Source organism: Agelaius phoeniceus, chromosome 3 (genome assembly GCF_051311805.1).
Source record: "Agelaius phoeniceus isolate bAgePho1 chromosome 3, bAgePho1.hap1, whole genome shotgun sequence".
NCBI classification, from domain to species: domain Eukaryota; kingdom Metazoa; phylum Chordata; class Aves; order Passeriformes; family Icteridae; genus Agelaius; species Agelaius phoeniceus.
This window is the reverse complement of record NC_135267.1, coordinates 114286112-114310696: the sequence shown is the minus strand read 5'-3', so window position 1 is coordinate 114310696 and position 24585 is coordinate 114286112. Positions and strand designations below refer to the sequence as shown.

General features: G+C 42.0%; 1 protein-coding gene across 4 annotated transcripts; it reads right to left on the bottom strand.

Moving 5' to 3' along the window:
* Nucleotides 1-534: 534 nt before the first annotated feature.
* On the bottom strand, nt 535-24034 carry PAPOLG (poly(A) polymerase gamma). Of its 4 annotated transcripts, none has more exons than XM_054629702.2 (23): nt 23695-24034; nt 21344-21502; nt 21189-21255; nt 20470-20551; nt 20277-20386; nt 19645-19698; nt 18476-18587; nt 17522-17611; nt 16811-16949; nt 16588-16660; nt 16383-16503; nt 15967-16051; nt 15626-15679; nt 13955-14074; nt 13591-13700; nt 11674-11795; nt 11417-11586; nt 10425-10513; nt 10109-10347; nt 9163-9234; nt 8515-8568; nt 7638-7732; nt 535-5328 (listed from the first exon to the last, which is right to left on the bottom strand). In XM_054629702.2, the coding sequence occupies exons 1-23, from the start codon at nt 23751-23753 to the stop codon at nt 5268-5270; spliced, it is 2337 nt and encodes a 778-aa protein (XP_054485677.1). In that variant the 5' UTR covers nt 23754-24034; the 3' UTR covers nt 535-5267. The 4 variants fall into 4 exon arrangements, 3 of the variants coding, with proteins under 3 accessions (XP_054485677.1, XP_077032370.1, XP_077032371.1); XM_077176255.1 differs by having other exon boundaries at nt 10277-10347; XR_013181593.1 differs by lacking the exons at nt 535-5328; nt 7638-7732; nt 10425-10513 and having other exon boundaries at nt 8547-8568; nt 10277-10347.
* Between the last annotated feature and the right edge of the window lie 551 nt (nt 24035-24585).

Below are 24585 nucleotides of genomic sequence, written 5' to 3'. Positions count from 1 at the left end.
CCACTTCTCTTTTGCAATATCCTCCCCTTCACAAGCCTCTAACCCACCATGCTTTCAGCTTTTGCAAAAGTCACTGGCTGTCTTCCAACCCAGAGCTCTCCACCACCACATGCACAGCACTGCTCTAGGAACAGATGTTTGGTGTCTTCATAAACTCCTGGCCTGGGCTCAGGAAGATGGAGGGCAGCCACAGCTCTCTGTGGTTCCCTTTACAAGAGAAGCTCCATCTTGGCTCATAACATGCTCAAGCAGACACTGCCCAACGGCATATTTGGGAATTTCAGAGAATTCACACTCCTGGAGCTGGAAGAGGGAAGGGGTGTGTCAACTTCTCTCAACTGAGTGTTTTCCCAGCTTTATTTGGGGGGGCTTTAAGAAACTTATGAAGCAATAGCACATTCTTGGTGCTCATTGTGCATGTTCACTGCACTGGACAAGTTTGATTCCAGGAATAAGTTTATTAAATTTGGGGTCAGGCAATAACACAATCTCAGTGAAGAGTCAAGAGAACCCAATCACACACCTCATTTTTCAGACAATGCTTCCACTTAACTTGACTGGAATTTTGAGTGATAGAAGTCCATGGCCCTAAAAACAGAACATTCCTGTAAGTATTGACGTATTGTGAGGGGGATGGATTCCAAAAACTTGCTGTGAACTCTGCCAGTCTTTCAGAAAGATACAGCAGTATACCAGTTCACACATGTAACATTAATCGTGTTTTTAAATAAATATGTACCCTTAGCATCCATTCCTTTTCTAGAGATACTCCTTAGAAAATAAGTCATCCTATTCTTTTTTTTTTACAATTTTACTATCAAGAACTATTGAGATTCTTCCTCACCACTCTCACTCACCCCCACAATATTAGGACATAAAAACTTACCCATGAGTACTTAATAAGGTGTTAGTTTGCATCTGGCAGTCCTGTGGCACTGTGGGTTGTGCTAAAATTCTTAGTGAGACTTTTTTTATGGAGAAACGAAAATAAGCAGGAAACAAATTTGTGATTTTTTAAATTGTTGTTGTTAGGAAGATAGTCTGAAAGGAAAAGTTGTTTAATTTGCAAGCTTGTAAAAAAGCAACAAGAAAGAACAGTGGGCTATCATGTAAATAGTGGGTTAAAAATCAATAGCTGGTGTCAGTAGTCTCTAGAAGTACAGAACCCTTAAAGCAGTCCTTAGGCAGATAGAGTAACTTGTGTACTGGGAATCCCCACTGTGGGCATAGACAGCCTGACTGAAGAAAAAGGGTCTCACATTCAGGGAACTTGACTTCAGTTTCTGGTCTGAGCCACAAAATTTCTGTCTGGCCCTTCATAAATGGTTAATCTCTACACCTTAGGTTCATCTGTTAAAGCAGAAGGAAAGCCTTGGGAAAAAATGCATGATACTTAATTCCAAAACAATAATAAGGAACTTCTGGTGGGCACTCTGTCCAATTATTTTGGATAAGAAGTCATCTTAGACATTGGTGTTAGTGGTATCCATTACTTAACAGATAGGTTATCCCATGTTTGTCAACAAAACATCTTAAGAAGTAGCTGAAAACCAAAACAATCTAAGCTAAAGAAACAGTGACTGAGAACAGACTGAAGTTCTCATACAAGCAGGAGCTGATGAAATATTGTGGTGTTGCTTAGAAGTCACTGAGACTGTGGTTAGTTTCTATTCTCTAGCCTTAAACTTTTCTGAGTAATGGCTTTGCTTTTGTTTGACGTTTTTAGACCTTTGCACGAGAACAGACAAAAGTGCAGCAGAGTTTCCCCACTGACATCACAGCGACTGAAATCAGGGGTGACCTTTAAGGTTGAACACAAGACTTGTGTTTGAACATACAAACCTCTGCTGGAGCTCCACAGCTGGGCTGCTGGACAATCCACCTCAGCTTACTTGTTACTGAAAGGTAAACCCAAACCAACTTTAAATAGCCAGAGTCTAGAGAAAAATGAGATATTACCTTGACTGAATTTTCCCCATTTGAAGTCACAACATGTATGAATGGGAGAGAAAATTAACATGCTGCTGCTGACTCATTTCTGGAAGAGGAATAGTATTTAGTAAACTGATTGATAACTTTACAGGCACGTACCAAACATTTACCCTGAATTACAGCAGAGTGAACATCTCTGTACTTGCACAATTTACCATTTAGTGTAAGGCAGGATTTATTTAGTGGGTGAACAGAGGAACAGAAACAGGGGATTCCCTGGCCTTTTCATTGCTAGTACTTCACTGCTTGCAACAGGGTCATTTTCCTCAAAATACAATTCCCAGGGGCATATTTTTGTCTCATTTGGTTGTAACTAAATTACTGCAAGCAATCACTCTACAGAAGATACTGTTTCCATGATTTTCCAGTTGTTCATGATTTGGCAAATTTGGTAAATGCTTTGAACAAAAGCGATACCAGGTTTCTTTACAGACCCTCCCAACATGTTATCCTGAATAGCAAGTAACATACAGAATTAATTAAAGACCTGTAAAAACATTCAGAATGAGTGGAGATAATTAACATATCCTGTACCATCTAGGCAAAACCAAAAGTGAATGTAATGACCAGCTCCAAGTCATGCAAGAAACAGAGACTTTACTTTCAGAAGTACAATTCAGAGCCAGCACCAGCTTTCAGTTTCCTGACAGCCTAATGCCTGTTTCATTTGAGAGAGCAGAAAATGCAGAACTGTAAAATAGCTGGTATTTCTCTGGCTTAGTTATTAGAAATCTCTGTTGGATTGCTCATTATGACAGGTTTCTGCCTTTCTGCTTAAGGCTGTACACATTAAAATGAAAATTCAGTATCAAATAAATAAAAAGAGGAAAAACAATCTAACAAAAATCACAACAAACATCGTTCCAAAGCAGTGCTGAAGGCATTTAGCCAAGAATTACACATCAGTGATTCACAAAACCTCAGCTTTTCTTCCTTGCATGCATGCACTCAAGAGTAGGTGGTATAACCTTCTGTTCTGGCCAAGTGACCACACTGGAAAAACAGAGCAGAATTAAAACTGCAGGGATAACAGAAATTCTAGCATGTTCTAGCTTTAGTACCTACTTGCTACAGCCTCTTATTTTTATCAATTATCATCAACACACATTGTTGGTTATGGCGAGTCAACACTTCCTAGTTTAAGGCCACATTTTCAGTCACTCCCAGTTTGCCAACACCTTTTCTTCACATGATCACACACACTGTCCCTTAACACGATTTTTTAGGAAAAACAGAACAAATATGACTCAGTCATTTTTCTACGAATGACCACGGGGAACATATACTTTAACTATATTCAAAGAATCCTTAAACTTTTAAGAAACTCCTTTGCATTTCAGAAACAAGGACATGAAATTTAGTGAGGAAGCTGTGCTGGTGTCATTACTGGGATTTTTTGCTCTTCCTTGGAAAAGATTGACTTTGCATGTTTGCCAGACTTGCTTTTAGTAGCCAAAATTTTAGCTTTCTGTCCACTGCACAGACATGCAGAGAGTGAGGTGGATGGTGCCCACAGCAGGCAGCTGATTGCCAGGCTGCCACAGGCTGAAACTGAAACAGGGCAGGTTATTTCTCCTCTAGTTTCAGGACTCACGGCAGTTTTACTCATCACTACCAAATAATGATTACCCAGTTCAAATTCAGAAATAGAGACTCAGGTGCAAGAGGGAAATGGGAATCATCAGAGAGAAAAGGAAAACAGGCAAGAAGAGTCTGAGATCAGAAGGAATGAAAAAAAGTTGAGGTGTGAATAAGAAACAAGGTTGGGAGAAGACAGCAGGAGGATTCAGAAGTTTCCTTTTTCCCAGGAAAGAGGAACTGCTCAAGGATGAGCAGTCCGTATCAATTTCTTGAAGGTCAGACAGCTGAGACTTTAACAGGCTGTATTTTCCAGAATAAGGGAAAAATCAGTCCCCAGGCTACTGCTTTGTCAAGAACCTCCCATAGTAACACCCAAGGTCCAACAGCCTGGAGCCCTGAGCCCTTGGGCCACGCTCAGGGGCCGGCACCCCAGGGGAGATGATGGATGGAGAAACCCTCATCCATCCCTGGGACACTCCATGGAGGCAGCAAGGAGTGCAGGGTGGAGGCCACCCCCGGGCGCTCAGGGCAAAGCAGGCACATCACGGGGGGGCTGTGGTGTCCCCGCAGCCGGTGGCAGCGGCAGCCCAGGGCAGCAGTGACGCTCCGCGGTGGCCACACGCGGCACTGTCACCGCACACGCAGCCCCGGGGCAGGAAACAGCCAGGGCGTGGGACGGGCACGGGAAAGGACACAGCGGGCAGGCAGTGCCCAGAGCCAGCCCCCGGAGCGGGCACGGCTCCCCTGCGAGCCGGGAAAGGACACGGGGGGGCAGCAGGCAGCGCCCAGAGCCAGCGCCGGGACGGGCACGGGTCCCCTGCGAGCCGGGAAAGGACACAGCCCCCGGGACAGGGAGGGAGGGAGAAGGCAGCAGCCGGCTGGGCTGGGCTGGGCGTGAGCCCCTCGCCTGCAGCCTCCGAGCACGGCTCTTCATTTACTGGAATAATGCACAGGATCACACTCTTTATAAGAAACGTGATGAGGTAATTGCTAAAATACAGCCAGGAGTTTTTGCTGGTCTTTTTAGGCTCAGCAGCTTATGTCACTCGTGTTACATAAGACAGGGTTAGTAAGCCCCCTCTCTCCCACAACCAAGTTGAACAAATTTCAAGATACCTTTTTTCCTCTTTGCTTTTTCCTCCTTAAGGCAAAAAGTAAGCACTTTCTCTCACTTCCTACAGGAAAATCAATTGCTACAGCCAAAATGTAGGTGACTTCACATTAACTGCTTCTTTGCTTGTACCTAGCGAGTAAAACCACAGATGTTAACTCCTGCAAGGCAACTTCTTGCTCAAAGTTACTGACCAGACACAATTTCAGTGCAGAGCTGCTCCTCTTGGAAGAGACTGAGATGAGGGACCCATGCTCAAGCCAGACACCCAGCAACCAGCTAAGAAAGCAGAGAGAAAAGAACAACGTTTGGAGGAAGTCTGAGAGAAAAGAGCTTCCCTCAGGCAGGAGTAACTTCCCTTCCAATCACTTCAACAGAGGAGAACACCCAAGTTGAGTAAGTTTGAACTTTATTTACAAACAGCTGAATTCTAATCTCAGGGTCCTGGGGCAGCATCGAACTTCTGCAGCATCCAGGGAAACTCCAGAACACTGACGTCACTTAACATCACACTTGACATCCTTATATGTCAAGACACATTAAGATAAGACGTGTAATTCACCAATGGATCAAGTCTGAGAAACTAGTAACCTAAATTCTTCCTGAATGCTCTTCTCAAAACCCTGAACATTCTTCTTAAAACCCTAAGAGTGAGGAAGAAAATAAAAAAAAAATTTATAAAGAGCAATTGGAAGATTAACCATAAAGCAAGAGCAAAATAAAATGATCTGTGTAAAGGTATATCCATAGCTAGGTTACTTTAGTTTGAGAATAGTTGCATAAGTGAATGTGCTGACATAGAGCCTATGGGAAAATGATCCCTTAAACAGTCTTGGAACACTCATGTGGAAGAATTTAAAAGCATGGGAATATTACAGGACTGTAGTCTACTACAAAACACTTCCCATATTCCTTTTGCTGTTTATCTTATCACCTACTTCAGCTTTAGTTACCTCAGATTCATGATGGATTTGTATTTACACAGGTGCTGAAGCTGTAGACCTACTGTAACTGGTACACAGAAGTGACAATGTTTGAGTGCTGCTGGTTTAGAACAGGTCACAAAAAGGAGGCAACCATTTTATAAACCCAAGGTGTAGTTCTGCTGAAAGCCACTTAAGTAACAGAGGTACTGTTTCGTAATTTTAACCTAAATCAAAGCCTTGCAGTCTAAGCTTTGGGGGTTTTGGAGGGTAGAAGGAAGAACAAGGCCTAAAACTCACTAAGGTCAATTTCTAAGGGATAAATTGCACTTGAAACAAGCTGGAAACCAGAGAATAAGGGGAAAAAAACCAAGTAGATTGTGATAAATGTAGCCATGCTTTCCCCAAGGGTTTGGGATACTAGCAGCAGAGGGAATGCTAAGGAGTTAAGACATGACAAGATAGATACCACCTCTTATTTCCTTAAAATCCTTCACTCTCCTCACTAAGGTGGATACTTAAGATGTTTAGAGCTCAGATTTGCTCTTCAAGACAAGCAACTAATTTTAAAACAATTCAGGGGTATCTTTGTCCACATATCAAACTGGGACTTCAGGTGAGTCATGCAGTTGGCCAACTGCAAAATGCAGAGGGCATTAAATCAAACCCCAGATCTAGCAGAAGCAGGAAAGCAAAGCAGTGTTCCTGGTCTCCTCAGGCTTACTCTAGCATGGCAGTTTAGTCAGTTTAGTGGTAAATGTGGCAGTGTTAAGTTTACTACTGGACTCTAACCTGAAGGTTTTTTTCTACCTAAATGATTTTATGACATTAAAATTCTGTAGAAAGCTTTTTTCTGGCACTGCCTTCCTCCCACCCCTTTAGAGTTGGTTTAGTTGTTTAGATTTTTTTAAGCAGATCCCATCTGCTCTAAAAAGAAAAAAAAAAAGAGAGACTAAAGATTTTAAGTTTCACTTTGAAGATAGCTTTTTACAGTACATACAAAAATACTCTGGAAAAACAACTTACAAGTTCACTTATGAAACCACGAAATGATAAAGAAATTACAGTAGAGAAATAGCATAATACTTGTTTCATATAATCAGAATTTCTCCCCACCCCCCAAAACCCCTAATGCATTTAGCTGGGTAAGCAGTGCTATCAGTTTACAGAACCAGACTCAAGACTAGGACAGGTTTTCATGTAAGCATTTAGAACAGCTTTCAGGGTTTATCTGAAACCACCTTCTGCATGCAGCTTGCAGGTGGGCAGTAGTGTCAGGACAGCCTCAGCTGTTGCAATGTTTCAGTGCATCTTTGCTGTGTGCTCAAAGTTGGGCTTTACTACCCAGTGACACAAAAAAACCTCTCAAGTCTCACGCTGGAGCAGTCTTGAGACAAAGAAAAGTATCAGATAACACAGCATGGGACATGTCTGTCTAATCTCCATACCTTGGTAGCATCCTCTGCTGCATTTCCTTCAATACTGAACTCATTTAGGGGCCTCCATGGGAGGCAGCACCTGTGCAGTGCATGGCTGTGCAAGGCAGGGGCAAGCTGCAAGGAAGCTGAGCACCATTGTGAGAGGAGCACAGGAGTGCGTGGTGTGCCAAATGGGAAGATAATTGGAGAGAAGAACAATGCATGCACATGAATTAGGCAAGCACAAAGGAACACAAGCACGCTCGTACGCACTCGAAAACAGAATGTGGTTGCAGCAACTAATTAACCCTGGTGGCATTTATCCATTCTGAATCCAAGGCACAGGACAGGTTGGTTTTTGTAGCTGTTTCAGCTGGTGACAATTTAGACTTTTAAAAAACTCCTAAAGGTAACTGTTACAAGCACATGCAAAGAGTAGCTCAAAAGGAAGCAAGCATCCAACAGCAGTATAAAAATCAGACCATGATTTTAGCTGGTCAGTTACAGTAGGGGCACAGTAACCTTCTACCTTTGTTAGTAACTACAACACACACTCAGAATAAGGACTGGTAACAAGTGATTATCCTCTTCACCTGAAGATCAACCACTTACCCATTAAGGGTAAGTTTGATGGATCTTTTAATAATACGAATGCTATTTGTTGGAACAGGAGATGAAGAATCTGGCAGTTCTTTACTGGGAAGCCTCTGTAACACACAAACAGATGCCACAGCAAAAAAAAAAAAAAAGGAAAAAAGGATTTTTTAAATCAATAATTGAATTAATTTAAAATTCATTAATTCAGAAGTAGCAGCAGATAAACCCTTTCCTAGCTGAATATAACATTCTTTGTGTAACAGTTTATGTACTAAACTTGTATGGCTCAAACCCATTTTTAGAGAAGCCTTTTTTTTTTTTAACCACACCACTTATTGAATTACCACCATATCCAGAGGAAGAACATTTTCCCCTCTGCACAATTCTTTTCTTGCATGAACTGAGACCAGTCTATCCCTGATGGGGGGGGGGGGGAAGAGAAATTAGAGTTGCTCAACAGCACAGTAAAGAAAGATTTTTCTCAGATCCATGGATCAGGAAAACAGAGTCTCTACTGTCTGGATCACTTCCAGTCTTACAGCCCTCACTTTCACAACATTCTACATGACACAGAGCAGTTAGTCACCTATAGACTTCAAAGCTTCCAAGTCTCATCACAGAAATCAGTATACAAGTACTGATAACAGTACAAGAAAACCAAACCAGGACACAAACTCAGTGTCTGGGGGCATGGAAATGTAGTTTGCCAAGTTCAAAACTTGGAAACTTTGGCTTTTCTGAAGGTCATTGCTCATTTATTTAATTTGTTGGAAACACAACAGGCAAAACTCTGCTCATCTTCAAACCACCAAGTGTGATGGTACATAAATCTTTGTACATGCGATGAAAACTGGCTCTGCTTTACCTATGAAGACAAATGCACAATAAATACCTGTGATCTTGATGTGATCACTGGAATCTGCATGGATTTTCCATCAAGGACACCCTAAAAAAGCCAGAAGGGATTTTGTTAGGCAGTATTGCCAGGTTCCTGACTGAGAGGCAGCAAGTTCTGGCAGCAAGGATACCTTAAAATCATACATGCATTAACAACCTCCACCCCATGGGGCGTGGGTTTAGGTATCCTGAAGCCCTAAAACCACACAGACAGTGGTTCAGGTATTTCAGCCCTCACCACCAAGATCTCATCTTTATTTGAGGGTGTGCCCTCAAGAGTTTATGCCTCAGTAACAAGCACCATGAACAGCAAGGCTCTTTATCCTCCCTCTGAGAGGCCAAAGGATTTAGTCTTTACAGCAGTTTTAATTTACATCAGTGAATCAAATAGTTTTGAAAAGAAAATTCAGTATTATTTCAAACATGGAAATGAATTAGACACTACCAAATCAACTAACAGTAACATTTAAAAGATAGGTCATATGAGTGTAATATTTGGGGAATGAGGACTGAAATAAACTAAACCAAAAAGTGTATTTTTGTTTCCATCAGTAAACATGCAGAGAATTTATGTGAGGCAGTCTAATCACCAAACTATTGAGCTTTTCAGTTAGTCCACTGAGTAAAATCACTTAAAAATTACATTTTTTGTAGCTCTCTTCCTCCCATCTTGAGGGTATCCACTTTCTGTGAAATCCGAGTCCCACACGTTTAGCTGGAGGAACAAAATACACAGACTCAAAATAATTGCTGTGCTAAAATTCTCTTATTTGGGTACAGCTTCCAGTCAACACATTAGATGTATTAGGGGCCATTCTTAAAAGAATATTTACACAAGTCCACCATTACCCCACAGGAATTTCAAGCCTCTGAAAAAGCCCTACTACCCAAGCCTTGAAATCTGTACTTGCAATATTCAGCACTAGATTACAGTTCTACAAGAGGATTCTTTTTAAGTGTCAAAGTTGAGGGTTCTTTCTCTGGTTGTTCTTTGCTTGTGCCTCAAATCAGAGGTCAAGCTCCAAGAACAGCTACTTAAGGATATTTACACATAGGAATAAAACAAATGAAATACTAATCTAGAAGTTCCACAAACCAAGATTTAACAAGAAACTCCACAGTATCATTTCAGAAGTAATGACCTATTGAGTAGGCTGCTGATTTCTAAAGCAGCACAACTGTCAACAGACACTCAAAAAGCATCTGCCAGAAACAGATTAGCTCATACTTTTACAGTCATAAGATTCATATCTTCTTTGTTTGGAGATAGTTTTTTTCTGAATTAAGAACTGCTTCCAGATGAGACAGTTCATTCAGCAATTGGTCACTGCAGTGACAGATAAGCACAGGAGTATTTAGATAACTTGGCACCTGATGACAAGCAGTCATTAAGTGCCAGATCTTGAAAATATGTTAATAGTTACACATCAGATTAATTACAATTACATTCTAGTCCAACTAGAATGTAAATTTAGATTCCTAAGTCCTTTGGGGATGTATAAATGCATTCATTTTCAGTTATTTAACTTGTTCTACATCAGTAATCAATACTGCTTTCAACCCTCCTTGGGCTAGCCCCCCCTTCTTGCCTTTTCTCCATCTATGGCTTTTTGGGGGCATTCTCCTGCTGTTGGTGGACGAGATACTTTAGAGCTTGGTGAATAATGCTGCTTAGGTGAAGCACTCCTAGGATCCGTGATTAGAGTCCCACTTAATTTATGCTGCTCTTGCACAAAACACGCTCTGAGTTGACAAACCGTGTTATATCCTGGAATGGTGCAACCAATGGGAGGTCCCGATGTTCTTAGTGCAACTGTAGCCTCCATTTCTGTAGGAGACACCTGGCTTTTAGAGTTTGGCCACGAAATGATAAACTACATTCCACCTACCACTTCAAATACATACTTGGGTCAGTCACAGGAATGCAAAGTCCCTTAGACGTGGATGGCTCAGCTACACTGTTGGCACCACTACAACTCTGACATTCAACATTTCTATAAAAGTCAAACACTTGAGTTATAAAATGCTAGTTTGTGAGATACTGTATATGTCATTTCCAGAAAGTGCATGCAAGACAAACATCGACCTCCTTAGCCCCTTGTCAGAGCTCTATTAAACAACACAACCTCCCAGGCAATGTAGCACCAAACCACCATTTGGCTGGATTTCAGACTGCAGATTTAAACTCAAGCATTTTCTTTACTGAGTCTTTATGTGCTGATATATTCTCCCAGATTAGTCCACCCAGCACTTGTGCTGCTTTGAACCCCTGTTCTGTTCTACCCAGATGTCCACACACTTTTTTGTGTTTATTTTTTTTTCATGTGACTTCTACAGTATCAAACATTCTGAAGAGAGCAGGTATCACACATTTGGTAGGATTGGGCAATTACTCTCAAGATTACATATCCTTCCTGTGCTTAGGGATAAACAGACTTCCCAGGAAGTGACAGACTTTTACTGCCCGAGTTCTCATACCACTCCACTAAGTCAGCAGCAGCTCTGGTGTTTCTGACACCAAATTCAGTATGTCATTAGAACTTAATCTACTTGGCATCACCATACTTTTTGTTAGAAAGAACAGTCACTTGCACATAAAATACTCCAGCTTCAAGTTACCCACTAAACTGTGAAGATTTACATTCAAGACTAAATTTCCCTGGTGTCAAGTTCTCCATTCCTCCATGTTCATGGATATTATTTAGAATTTTTCAAGGATTCCTTTAACCTGGTCTCCTACCACATGCCCAATGGAGATTCCAGCTTTGTTCCTGAAGCTTTTAGAGCCCTCCAAGTGCTTATGATCCACATAGATCCAAACTAGAAATCCTAGACTCATTTACAGTGTGAGTCAGTTAAAAGCAGCTTCTCCACAGTTCCAAGGTCATGGCACTAACCTTTCTGTCTCTGCTGTAGAGATGTCCAACTTAGATATCTTATTTAACGAAGAGGAATTAGAGGGTGTTCTGGAATCTCTGTCTTTGGAACCATCCGAACAGCTTTCACCTAAAGAAGACCTTTTGCACTGAAGTCCACTATTATTTTGACTAATATCTGACACCCTTTGCTGAAACGACAGTTAAAAAATAAAGTCTTCAAGTAATCATTAAAGCTTTTATTAAAAATTACCAGAAGCGCTGAATTTTTATTATACCTTCTTTCTTTTCTGTAAGGTTCCTGCTGGCAAAAAATAATGGAGTTGCTTTCTCTTCACATAAGTTGCCTCAATCTTCATACCTTCCTTTAGGATGTTGAGGGCACTGGCCTGCCTGTAAACTGACATCAAAAACAGTGTTGTAGCTTAGTGGGGATGTTTGCATTAGTGCTGGTCAGTTATATTTGGTTTCTTTAGAAACATGACTGCCCAGCCCAAATGAAGAGTTCCCAGCTTAAGTTTACACAAAACACTGCCCAAGCATTCCCATCACCACAAAAAGGTGACTGTGACCTGTGATGGCCATTTTCCATTCACCACAGCCCAGCCACAAGAGCTGTTTGAGTTCAAATTTGCATTTTTAAATTCTATCTGTCCAAGGAAGCCAGACTGGATTTTAGGGACATATGACTTAACAGACTCACTACAATTTAAACATGTTTTTCTCAACTGCCTGCAAGCAGCCTTTTATGCAACTGGCAAAGGCTATAGCAGCACAACAGTTATTACAGAGTTAAGGCACATTTAGATAAGCTTATCTAACTGGCCTATCACTGGAGCATAACTGGAAAGTCAGCTTCTAACACACAGAGTGGGAATCAAAGCAAGGATATGCAACCCAAAGGCTTTCCACAGGAGACCAGAGGTGAAGTAAAAGCACAGAGATGAGCCCACACACCAGTATGGACAGTTCCTTCAAATGAAATTCAATAATTTGTATGCAAAAGGGAAATAAAGTTCACTGAACAAAAGCCCTCCAAACTGAGCCTTCTGTTCTTGGGCTCCTCAATTTGAAATGAATCTTTGCCCTCTAAAATTATTCTCTCAAAGTCAAGGCACATGGTAACAGCTCTCTAGCACAGAACTACTGGTTCCAAATGATTTCCCACCTCTCAAGGAACAGCTTTTCTGTTCAATTCTCTCTGGATTCACACCCTACAGCCAGCACATACCACAGGCTGTGAGAGCACACAGCTAAAGTAAGAGCCCACAGCCACGCTAACAATGTTTGTGCACAGAGGATTTACCATTAGTTCTGGCCTCTCAGCAGCACATAAATCTCATCACCATAATTCACACTTGCCACTGAAATGTAGTGCCACTGGATGTAACCAGCAAGTACAGACAGCAGTGCAAGTCTGAGGAAATCACCCTGCCTGGCTTGTAACTCAGATGAGAGTTCTGATACATTTTTCTGTGCTTTTCTCATATCCCAAGCACGAGCTATGAAGAAGGTTGGGTTTTACTGCTTTTAGTCATGCCATCTGAGCAAAACAACACAGAAGTCGTGCTGGTGCTATGGGAAAACTCCAACAAACACTTACAGGATTTCACTTTTTAACACACTCATCACTCAGAATAGCCTAATTTCCTTATTATTCTAGCATTATCTAACAACACCTGCTATATTAATTTATTTCTGCATCTATCAAAAGTAGTATCAGACTTTGGACATGAAAATTTACATCATTTACATGCATGTAATTACTATGTGACAACCCAGTGACTTCCACAGTTCTGAGATCACATTATACACTAACTGTCTTGGAGAAATACCATCAACAGGCATCAAGAACTCCTTTCAGAGCTCGACACAGTCACTTCCCACTTCCAAAGTTCAGCAGCTGACTACTGTTTGACAAGTATAGCTAACCCAGCAAATGGGCATCCCTGGGCTTCACAGCTGACTGCCCCTACAAGAAATGCACTTGTTTCACATATGGCACATGGTGTATGACTGTAACACACTTTTGTTTTAAGATGGCCTTACTTTGACAAATGTCAACACAATGTGTTTTTGAAGCTAATCTTTCATATGTTGCTATCTAATAGCAAAAGGAAGCACTTAGTGAAGCAACTTGCACTGGAATAAAAAGAATGACACTCTACAAGTCTAGAGCAAGAAGAGAGCCTTACCTGTGTCTGTGAATGACTGTATCCCATGTGTTAGATCAACGTTAGTCTTTACTGCACTTTCTGCTTTCTTAAACACAAGCCCAAGAAACCACATTGATACATATCCGCTCCTAAAAAGAGACAGATTCACAAACCTGAGTTGGGCACCAGTCACTTGGATTCTGGTACATTTGAGCTGTTCAGTTTAGAGATAGCCCAGACTAAATTTCTCAGAGCACTTCTCCCTGAACTGCTCCCTTCTTTAAAAAGATTTTATGTGCTCAGGACCCTGCCAGAGACACACAGAGCCTCTCTCATCAATGAGCTGAGGGGAATGAAAATACAATTTGGCCAATGTGCACTTCAGAAAAGTAAAACAACTCACTGTTTATAGAGAACTTCATTGCCAGGGAAAGACTGTGGCTGCACGTGTGCAATAGTTATAAATTCATTCCTTTCCAAGTTTCCAACCAGCACACGGATTTTGGACTCCACGAGGCCAATCCTAATAAAAACAAGAGGTATTTTATTCATTTTTAATTGTTTCCAGCTCATCAGTTAGATGCCTTTTTGTAGCACAGTGTTAACCAATCAACAAGGACCAAGTTTCATCCAGCTGAGCAGACACTAGGTCTTTATATCACATACATCTGTAATTTGAGATGTTCCCAGTGACATTTGTGCTTTTGTTTCTAAAGACAGAGACAAGTGAGTTTTACATGTACTCTGCACAGTTTGGATACAACACTCCCACCTGTGACCTATGATGAAAATAACAAGGAGCAGATCCCAGCACCTCTGGGGTGCAGCAAAACTCCTTTTTGCCACAAGGATCAAGGAGAACAGTGGTTTTGGAAAGGCTCAAGCACAGCTGTTCAGTTACACCCAAGTAAAGATGCAATTCTTCTTGCAGATTGATCAGTGAAAATGTAAAAATAGTTATTTTAATAAACAAATCATCTAGTCAACACCCTCCTCAGAAACTTCCCTAAGAGATGAATCACAACCACAAGGGCTTTAATTTCAATAAAGTACTGGCATTTCATCCTTCTGCCTAAAACTCTGTTAACTTTAAAAGCAGTCACAAATCTGTATGTTCTTCAAAAACATCTTATGTTGATGAATAACAGATATATTATCTATTTCCAAATCCACTCAAGAATTGGTGAACTAAACTGTTCCTTATAATAGACTGAATCAAGTTTATCTTCTGCTTATCATTTTCCCAAGCTGCAAAACTGGAAAATGTGCCTCTATTTCTGTCACTGAAAAAAAAACCAAAACCATCAGCTCTTACCACAGCCAGAATTTCCCTTGTCTTTATTGTGAGGTACAAGAAGCTTTGTTCACTCAAGAACATTTCACATTAAAAATTATTTGGCCCTCTGCCCATACACCTTGTTGTACACAACTGTAACTGATATCAAGCTGCAGCTGATAAGATTTTTAGGTGAATATTTTAGAAAGTTCAGATAAAAGGTATTACCCATTAAAACTATTTTAAACATTAAACATATATTTTAGAGGTGGCTCAAGAATTATTTGACTTAAGGTGCAAGCCAAACTTTGAAATAAAAGTAAGTGCCCTCAGAATGGGTGTCTGTTACAGAGAGGTGTTTTGCTTCCTTAATTGAGCAAAGCAAGCAAAGTACTAATTTCTTAACAAAGAAACCCACTGGAAAGTCAATAAACGCACATTACAGTGCCTTAATTCCTCACCATTTCCCCTTATTTCAAAATTCACAGTGACTCAGCACATTCACATGGTTTAACAAGTAATTGTTGGCAAATCTCCTTTCATTGAAGAAAAGCAGGTCTGGAATAGGCTGACTACACACCAGTGCAACCTAGTCCTTAAATATTACAGTAAAACTCTTTATGAAAACAAGTGTAAGGCTCTAGAACAGTGGTCTTCAAAGCAGGGAGGGAAGGGGGTGTATTCCATGCCTAGTTGCATAGTTACTGACTTTATTTGTTAACACAATTAACAAAAATGTGGTGCAACATTGAATTGATTTTCAGTTTTGCACTGGAGCCACATTTAAAGCACACTTACCAGTTTAGGTGATGCTCTTCTGTAAAGGCACTGGCAGTCAGCACAATGTAATGTCTAGAAGAAGAAAGGCAAATGAGTACAGTAGCTCAAGATTTTATCCTACATTCTAAACATCAGATGATTTTTCTTCTTGGTAGGAAAAATGCTGTGAGTGGCATAAGACAGCTTCTCCTATCTTCCCTAGGCTTATATGTACCAAAATTTATATGATTACTTCCAGTTTCTTTAAAAAGCCCTAAACTGAAACACATCAATCCAATTTTCTATTTAGAACCCAAGTTAAAACTCATTAGTCTAACCACTAAATAACTTCAAGTTCAGACAACAGATTTCATACATACTTGTACTTCTGAAAGAAGTTCAGTGGTTCAAAGAGCTTTGACCAGTCTGATTTTCCTTTGAGAATCTCATCTGTAACTTCAAGACCTACAAATATGGTTGAAAATCTCATCACTATTTTTTAAAAATCTCTTTTCAAAAATCTTTAAACAATCTTATGACTATTTTTTAAAGATTGCCATGACAAAGTTTAGAAGATTGTAACAGTAACTGACAGAAGAAAAAAAAGCAGGAATTCCACTGACAAAACGCAGATCCCACAACAGCTGATTGGAAAACTGGTGCCTTATTGCCCGCAATGGGCATTACTTCCCAGAGAAATCTTAAACCTACAACACCTCACTGAACAAAACTAATTCAGATGACACGGTTTCATGGAGCCAGAAGGGGACTTTGATAGGCACAGAATGTACTTTACCACGCTGGAACTCCTCCACCATGACTGCTCGTGTTGACACGGACACGTTGTAGGTGGAGTTCTGCTGTGGATAGGCCGGGGTGATGATGGGCATCACGTGGTACCGGTCTGAGGGGTTCACCTGCGAGGTTACAGCAGCTCTGCTCAGCACCAGCCGAGGGCACAACAAACTTTTAATGCAACTCTGATTGCAATGGCTACCTACCCTGGGGTCCCAGACTGGTAGATTAAGAAAGCTCTCTTCAAGTCGTTTCAGCAATACTGGCTTTGGCCAATCCCTATAGAAGAAAAAAAAAAACAAAACAACAGTGAAGTGTCCATTTTAAGCTCTGCAGTTCGAGGCTGCATGGGATGCTGTCAATGTACATCTTGATATAAATAACTACAAGTGCTACTTCTTTATGCAAATTAAAATAAACAGCTTTTACCATTTTGAAAAAATCAAGAAGAACTTGTTAACGAGAGTAGAGGCCAAAGCATTTGGGTAGAGTTGACATATTCTTGCTACCAGCATGGCCCAGGAGACTCCACCAAGAAATCCCATGATGTTGGAGTAAACACCACGTCCTGGAATGGATACCACACAGTTAGTCTGTGGTCTTTCAAATTTGCAGCACCAGCTGCACAATCTATAGAATACTTAATACATTTCAGCCTCCATGTTATTTATCTTTGCAATGCAGCAAGGCCAAATTGCTGGTCCTTACAAGTGATGAGAAAAAGAATCATTACCACACCACATCCCAAAGTATTGCTACTGTGAAACTTGCTTGTGCTGCTACACCTACTGCTTCACTTCAATTCCCCTGAAGAGAAAGTACTAGAAGAATGGCAGAACCTTTCTCTAGCCATTTGGGCAAATGGGACTTTCTTATTCCTTCTACACTTAACTGAGAATTTTTATCATTTGTAGTCAGGTTCCTGATAAGCAACGCAGTAGTGTCTCATAAGCAATTCCCTCTTCTCTGAACTCCATCTCCACTAAAAAAACACATGGAATTTACCACATGGACAGACCATGAACCTAAACTGAAAGGATTTCAATGTAACAACTGCCATTTACATAGCAATCCAAAGCTGAGGTACATCCAACAGTGAGCATGAAAGGTTCAAAGGCCGCAACCCACGCTGGCACTCACGTTTTGCCCACAGTTTAACTGCACGGAGCGTGAGGCGGAAGTTCTCCAGGTTGGGCACCAGGCGCAGAATTTCATCTGTGACCCTGCTGCCTGCGGGACAAAAGGGGAAGCACAGGAGTTCCCAGCAACAGGCACAACTCAGGTGTTCCTACACAGGATCAACAGCTTATGGTTCAAGTCTAGGAGAACAGGTCTGGAGTACTTGCTTTGTATTAAATTGTGGATTGCACATAACCTTCAGCATCACTTTAGGTAACCCATGCCCTCAGCAGCTTTGTTTAGACTACAACTAACAAATTTTAAATAAAGCCTCCCCACAGGATGTTTTGGGCATAAACTACAACCCAGGAAGCTCCACCTCAGCGTGAAGAACTTTACATCACAGGGTGGCAGAGCACTGGAATGGGTTGCCATGGGAGGCTGTGAAATGTCCCTGTCTGGAGGGACTCAAAACTCACCTGGACACATTCCTGGGTCAGCTGCTCCAGGTGACCGTGCCTTAGCTGGGGGGTTGGACTGGATGATCTCCAGAGGTCCCTTCCAACCCTAAATACTCTGTGATTCCAGAAGCTAGGTTTCTTTTGACAGCGAGCAACCATTAAACCAAGTGGTGCTAAACATTGAGCAAGTCAGACTTCAGGTATTTTAATTACTTTTTTTTTTAATGAACAACCTTGTTTATCCTTCATACATTCTTATCAAGTGCCCTACTTAGTCATCTGAATTTCTGGGGCAAGCTAGAGCACCTGCTCACAAACCAATCAAACAAACATGAGACAAGTCTATGTAAACACACAACTCCTTGAAATATCTAAATTTAGGCTCACTGGTCACCTCCTCAGAACTCAAGTACACTGGAGATCAGTTTCTGCATCTTGTACAGAAAATGGGCTGTGCAGTGTGCATTCTATGCCAACTTAAATGTCTCTACAAAGGCGTGCAGGACATGCTCACCATTCAGGCTCCGGATGCATCTTATATCCAGGCTCTTGAGGCACGAGTCATCCCTGAGATCGAGATCGTCAGAAACCGTTGGCAAAGAGAGCTTTGCAAACACAAGGTCAATCTTCAAGAGAAAAAGGGTCAAACATGACTTAGAATGCAGCACTGTTTGCAAACCAGTGAGGGACATTCACGTGGTCACGTGGTTAACGTTTGTATTTAGAATTAGTGGACTACAGATAAATATTTATTTGCCAGAAAACAAGAAAACTGCTCTAAGTTCTCTATTTGTTTACAAAACCACCTCTTTTTTTTTAAGCTCAGGAAAGGAAGGGTTTTTTTTTTGAAAGCTGGAAAGATTACTCTAAACTTAGGAATTTTTAATTAACCATAAAATTAAGACAAATTAAAATCACTTCAACTATACTTCAACAAATGAGAAAGAATTTTCTTTATGCTGTAAGGCCTTAAGCATCTGGTTTTTAGTATAACCTGAAGCAAGCAAATTATTCTGTGAATGTCTGTACCAGACAAAGGCCATAAAGAAGTCCTTGAATAAGTGTCTTCATGATAGTAATTACCAAGCAGTAACTTGGTACTTAGGTATTACAGCAAGTGGGTATTTATTCTCTACATGAAATGTATTCCAGATAGGATTCCTGCAGCTGACAAACTGAAGCAGCAGTCCAGTGAGTAGTTTTACTTTTCATTTTCCATGTTGTTTGTCTCACAGGGACTTCATTTTTGATTTGCAGCAGAACATCAGGAGATTTGTGCAGGGAAGCACAACAGAAACACCCCCTGCAGAAAGGGAGCTCTTGTCAGAGCCCAGGGGAGTCAGCAAGGACACTGCCTCTACTCCCACTCTGCACATCCTTGGGAGATAAATGCCACCCAAGCAGGCTACCCTGGTCTGCAGCACAGGTGTAAAAAAAGATGCCACTCATGTTCCCACGCTTGCCAGGGGCTTATTTTCCTAGAAGATCCCATTTTACTTTTCTGGGATTGGTTGTGGTCTGGCTGTTTAATTACGGTTCCCTAAATGTGCTGCAATGTACTGATAAAACTCATAAAACAGCAAGATCATAAAACCCTGAAAAAGTTATCCTACTCCAAAGCAGGAAAAACAAATCTCACTTAAAGGTGAAAAAAAAAACCCAAATAAAAATTAAAATTCTTACCTCAATGCCATCAAATTCAAATTTGATAACAGGTACATATGCATCCTCAATGGCCTGTGAAGGAGAGGATATCTCTAATAAGATATCCTTTTGCTACTTTGAAGTTTTTCCTATACTGTGATGAAATACAGATTTACACTGAACTACTCAGTACAAAGATTTAGTTCCTTCCAAACACAAAAAATGCTAATAACTCTCAGGCAGGACAGCACTGTTAGGGTACCAACACTAGATTTTATTAAAAGATCTTATTTAGGCAAGAGATTGAGAGGCTGATCATGTGGTGTAACAAACAGTGCACAAGCCATCAGTATCAGTGGCTGTGAGTCCTTCCTACATCCAAGGTGAAACCACAGCTTCCAGGGACAGCCTTGCTTTTTGATACAGCTGACTCATTCCCAAAACACAGGGAGGGGAGAGGCACCACAAAATCTCTTTTGTGATGTGCTCACTGGGGAAAGGAGCCAAGAGCTGGACAGCAACATTTTCATGCTGCATAAACCAGTATATTGGAGGGTACTCAAAACTGGTTTAACTTTGGCTTGTAAGATATTCATTACCAATGCAAGTCTTTAACATGAATATTCTTACTGTACAATTTACACAATCTATCAAGCAGAGAGTTTACTCACTCTCAGGTTTTTTACTTCCTCTTGATTCTTCAGCTTTTCAAAGAATGACTGAAAAAAATCTGATCTTTCCACGTGACTGGGAGCAACACAAAGGGCATCGATGTCTGAACCTGCAGGGAGATCCCATTTCTCCTGTTACTGCTGGAAGTCACTTTCCAACATCAGAGCTATGACCAGGCACTCAAAGTACTACCTTTGGTGTGTACTCCAAGTCTGTAGGAGCCAAATGTAAATATTTTGCCACCAACTTGTTCTGTTATTGAAGGGGGAAGATTCTGTAGGTAGAAGAGAAAGTTTAAGATGCACATTATCCTCTGTGCAAATTTAACTTGTGTGAAAGTTATTTAGAAAAACTGTAACAGCCTGCATAAGCAATGTCTTCTCACTCCCTTACATTTTAGTCTATTAGGTTTTAATTCTGTTTTTCTGAAATAAGTTGAGCTTGCCACTCCAAAACAAGATTATAGGTGATGTAGCAGTACTTCTATTAATTCATACAAATTAAGACCTATTATTAGACTTCCCTGCAGCAGAGGCACATAAATTAACACAACTAAGAGCCATTCAAAGGGCATGTCTAGAATCATAATTTCAAGCTAGACTGAGTGCTGTAGGCTGTCTGGGGCAAGATTAGTGCCAATTTCAGCATCTTTCTCATCCACAATGCCTTGTTTTGGCTTTGTTAACAGCTACGAGTCAACTGATCGAGCCAATGCAGGAATTTATTCAGTTCACCAAAGACTGTGAGAACTTGATCATGAAATACCTTTTACAACATATTTCAGTGGCAGTTACTACAGCTCTACTTAATATTTAAGAAGTTAAAAGCTGAACTTCAGCACAGATCCCAGTAGCCTAGTCTTTAAATCAAAAGGCTTCAGCTGTTTTGACAAAAACAAAAAAAATTCTTACCTTGCTTTCAGCAAGCTCTGAAATCCATTCTCTGACAAAGTTATTCAGTTTTCCAAGAACAGTTGTCCTGTAAAGAAAACTCATGCTAAGTTTGCTTAAAAAAATAAAATTTAAAAAAAACCCCAAGAGGTTAACAAATTTTAGTCCTGTTATACCTGTGATAGAGTTCTTCCTGGTCCTCAAACACCCCAAATGGCTTCATTGCCTCAATCAGCTTCTGAGTATGGATGTGGTCTTTGTCACTAGGAGGAGCCAAGCTAATTGGAGAGGTAAGTCCATAGTGCCCTTGAGGCTGGTTCTGCTGCCTGGAAGTACTGAGAGAAAATACAGGAATGAGTACATGAAAGAAGAAAAATCTTATAGGAAAACACCCCTTAGCTTACACTTCACAAATCCATTTCTGCCCTTTCATCCAATGTTGAGAGAAATGAGGAAAAAATCTTGCTTATCATTTTTAGAACACTTGACTTCACTTAGAAGTCACAACTACTTTTAAAAAAAAAGCATTTATGGATGTAAGAAACCATGCAAGATGCTGCCACCTTAGCACAATTTATTTGCATTGCTCCAGCCCATAGAACAGGGAACTGGGAAATGAAAAGGTTTGAAACCCACCAAGGGCAACCCTACAGACAGCACAAGTTTTGGACATGCCAGTTTCAATTTAAGGATATTCCAAATGGCTTCCTGCTAGCACCAAACAGAACAATTCAACATCTTTTAATTAAACGTTTTTGTTAGGTTTCTACTGATTCAGGAAGGGCTTTTTAGTTGGTTGTAAAGCATATAAGTCTGTTAAACAGAGTTGATGCAATAAATTCGGTGTATTACCATATAAACCTCTTGCTTTAGAAAGGGGCGAATGGAGAAAGAACACCTTATTGTGCATTACCAGCTGAAACCAGGAAAGGCTCCAGCTGGTAATGCAAAAGGAAAGGAGTGGGACTGGAGGTAAAAATGGTGCTTAAAACAACTCTACAGAAACACCAGCACCAAAAGGAGGAGACACCCCCAAAGATCTCATCAGGGTCCAGACCCAGACCCTAAGGCTTAATTGTACCATTATTTAAGCAGGATATCTCCCTCCTTCACATATGTACAGTTTCAAAGATCTGCTGGGTTAGGCAAGACATATTTATACCTGTTTAAGGTACCTGACCCCATGCTGGCCGGAACAATATTAGGAAATGCTCAAAGGCAAGCTTCACCACTTGATTTTTTTAAAAGACAGGTTACTGCACAGCTCCTTATTTCTCATTGCTGCCTTTACTCCCTCTCAAAGAGATTTCCCTCTCTTTAAGTATCCTTATGCAATTACACACAGAGCTTCTAGTCACGTAGGGGTTTTTTTGCCCCCTTTTCCTCTTTCTAAGCCTGTTTCTCATACTTTCTTCTCTGTGCTTTCCAAAAAGCTGGGGAGGGAGGTATTAGGACTGTAGTGCTATCAACAGGTGTCCCCAGTCAGAAAAGCTGTTTATTTACAAGCCTAACTAGGCCTTGACCTAATTTACCTTGTTTATAGACATTGACAATTTCCACTTCATAAATAAAAATATTCATAATGAATATTTTCCTTCCCATGATATCATTTTCATAACAAATACAGGAGGAAAGCCTGTACTTAATTGCTGTGCATTACAACTAAATTAAAACACCTACAGCAGCAACTGCTTCCATGTTTTATGCATTGCTTGCATTGTACAACTTGCACTTCATAAAGTTTGCATAGAACAAGGACAGGATTTAGACTACACCAGCATTTAAGATGTTTCCAAGGCACAAAAAGGCACCACCTGCCTTTCATTGCCTCATTCTGCCTACAGATGATATAACTGGAGATTGACGTAAAGCACAGTATCAATTAGATAAACCTAATATTATTAGCATCAAATATGTTTATTTTTAATTAAATATTATTCATATTAAATTCCTCCAGTCAACAATAGATATTTTTCAGTTGCTTACACGTATCACTGATAGTTTGACCTCACAAGTTAAGAGGTGAGGGAAGCAGCACCTGTTAAGTTTCACTGAGTGAAACTGAAGAATTTGTTGCCCCTTTTGGAGTAAGAAATAAATGAAGTCCTACTTTCCTCTCTCAAGCATATAAGCTCATAATTAAGGGATCTTATGGATCCTAACACATATGGCACACCACCAGCCTTCTCCTTAAACCAGAACCCTGTTGCACTTCAATATTTTGCCAGACCTTGTTACAACCTGTGCATCACAGCAAAAACCTCCAATGTGTGTCTGTTCTGGTAAACCACACTTTTACACAAAAAGCCATCCTAAACGGATTTATTCCGGGTTTTGCCCCTCATTTATAGCTCCCCAAGCCGCAAGGCGTGTCTCCCCACACACCACGGGTCCGGGATAAGGTCACACTATGCGGCACAGGCCTTCAGCCATCGCTGCGGGGCTGAGCGACCCGAGCCCGGCTCCTGAGCCACCAAACCAACAGCAGAACCCAGGGAAAACACGGAAGGAGGAAAATCCCCACCACCTGGGACCTTCATCGAAGGGAGCCCAACTCCACCCTTCACCGCTGCCGCCCCAGCTCATGCTGCGCGGAGCCCGCGGGCGGCTGTGCCGGCTCAGCGCTCCCCGTGCCCGTCCCCGAGGCTCGGGCAGCCACTGCTCGGCTCTCCTCCGCAGGGCTCCGCAGGACGCGCAGCCCCAGAGCAAGGCGCAGCCCCGTTACCGCCGTTCCTCGCCGGCCATTGCCGTTGCTTGGCGACGGCGTCGCCGCCACACGCGGTGAGACCCGGGCGAGGCAGCCCCGCCACCCGCACTCCACCATTTATTTCAACCGGGAATTCCTCCCCTGGTGGGCGAGGGCAGCTCCGGCCCCCCCCGCGGCCCGCCGGGGCCCCTGGCGGGGCGGCTCCGGCGGGTGCTCCCCCCCCGGCCCGGCGCTGTCCCCTCAGGGCAGGGCGGGAAGGCGCCGCCGCCTCACCCGCGCGTCTCCTTCATGGCGCGCGCGCACAGCCCGCGCCGCCGCCCGCGCTTCCCGCCCTTCTGCACCGCCGCCCCCTTCCCGGCGGCCCCCGCGCCCGCCTGCCCGCCCGCCCGGCGCCCCCTGGCGGCTGCCGCGGGGTGCGTCCCCTCACGGCGGCCCCGCCGTCCCATCGGGCTGTAGCCGGGGTCCGTCAGCGTTTCTGTGGGACGGTGTTCCTTCCCCGTGCCCATGGTCCTTCCCCGAGGAGGATATTCCTGCCCCGTGGCGTGACAGACCCGCCGAGCCGGGCTGGTCCCCGGCATGAGGCAGCCCCCCATCTCACCCTCCCTCCCACAGGACGCTCCCGCTCCTGACATCCCCTTCCAGAAAGGAGGGGTAAAAAAAGGACGGGAATCGCTCTCGAATTAGGCTCCTGACAGCCTCTTGACGTCCCCT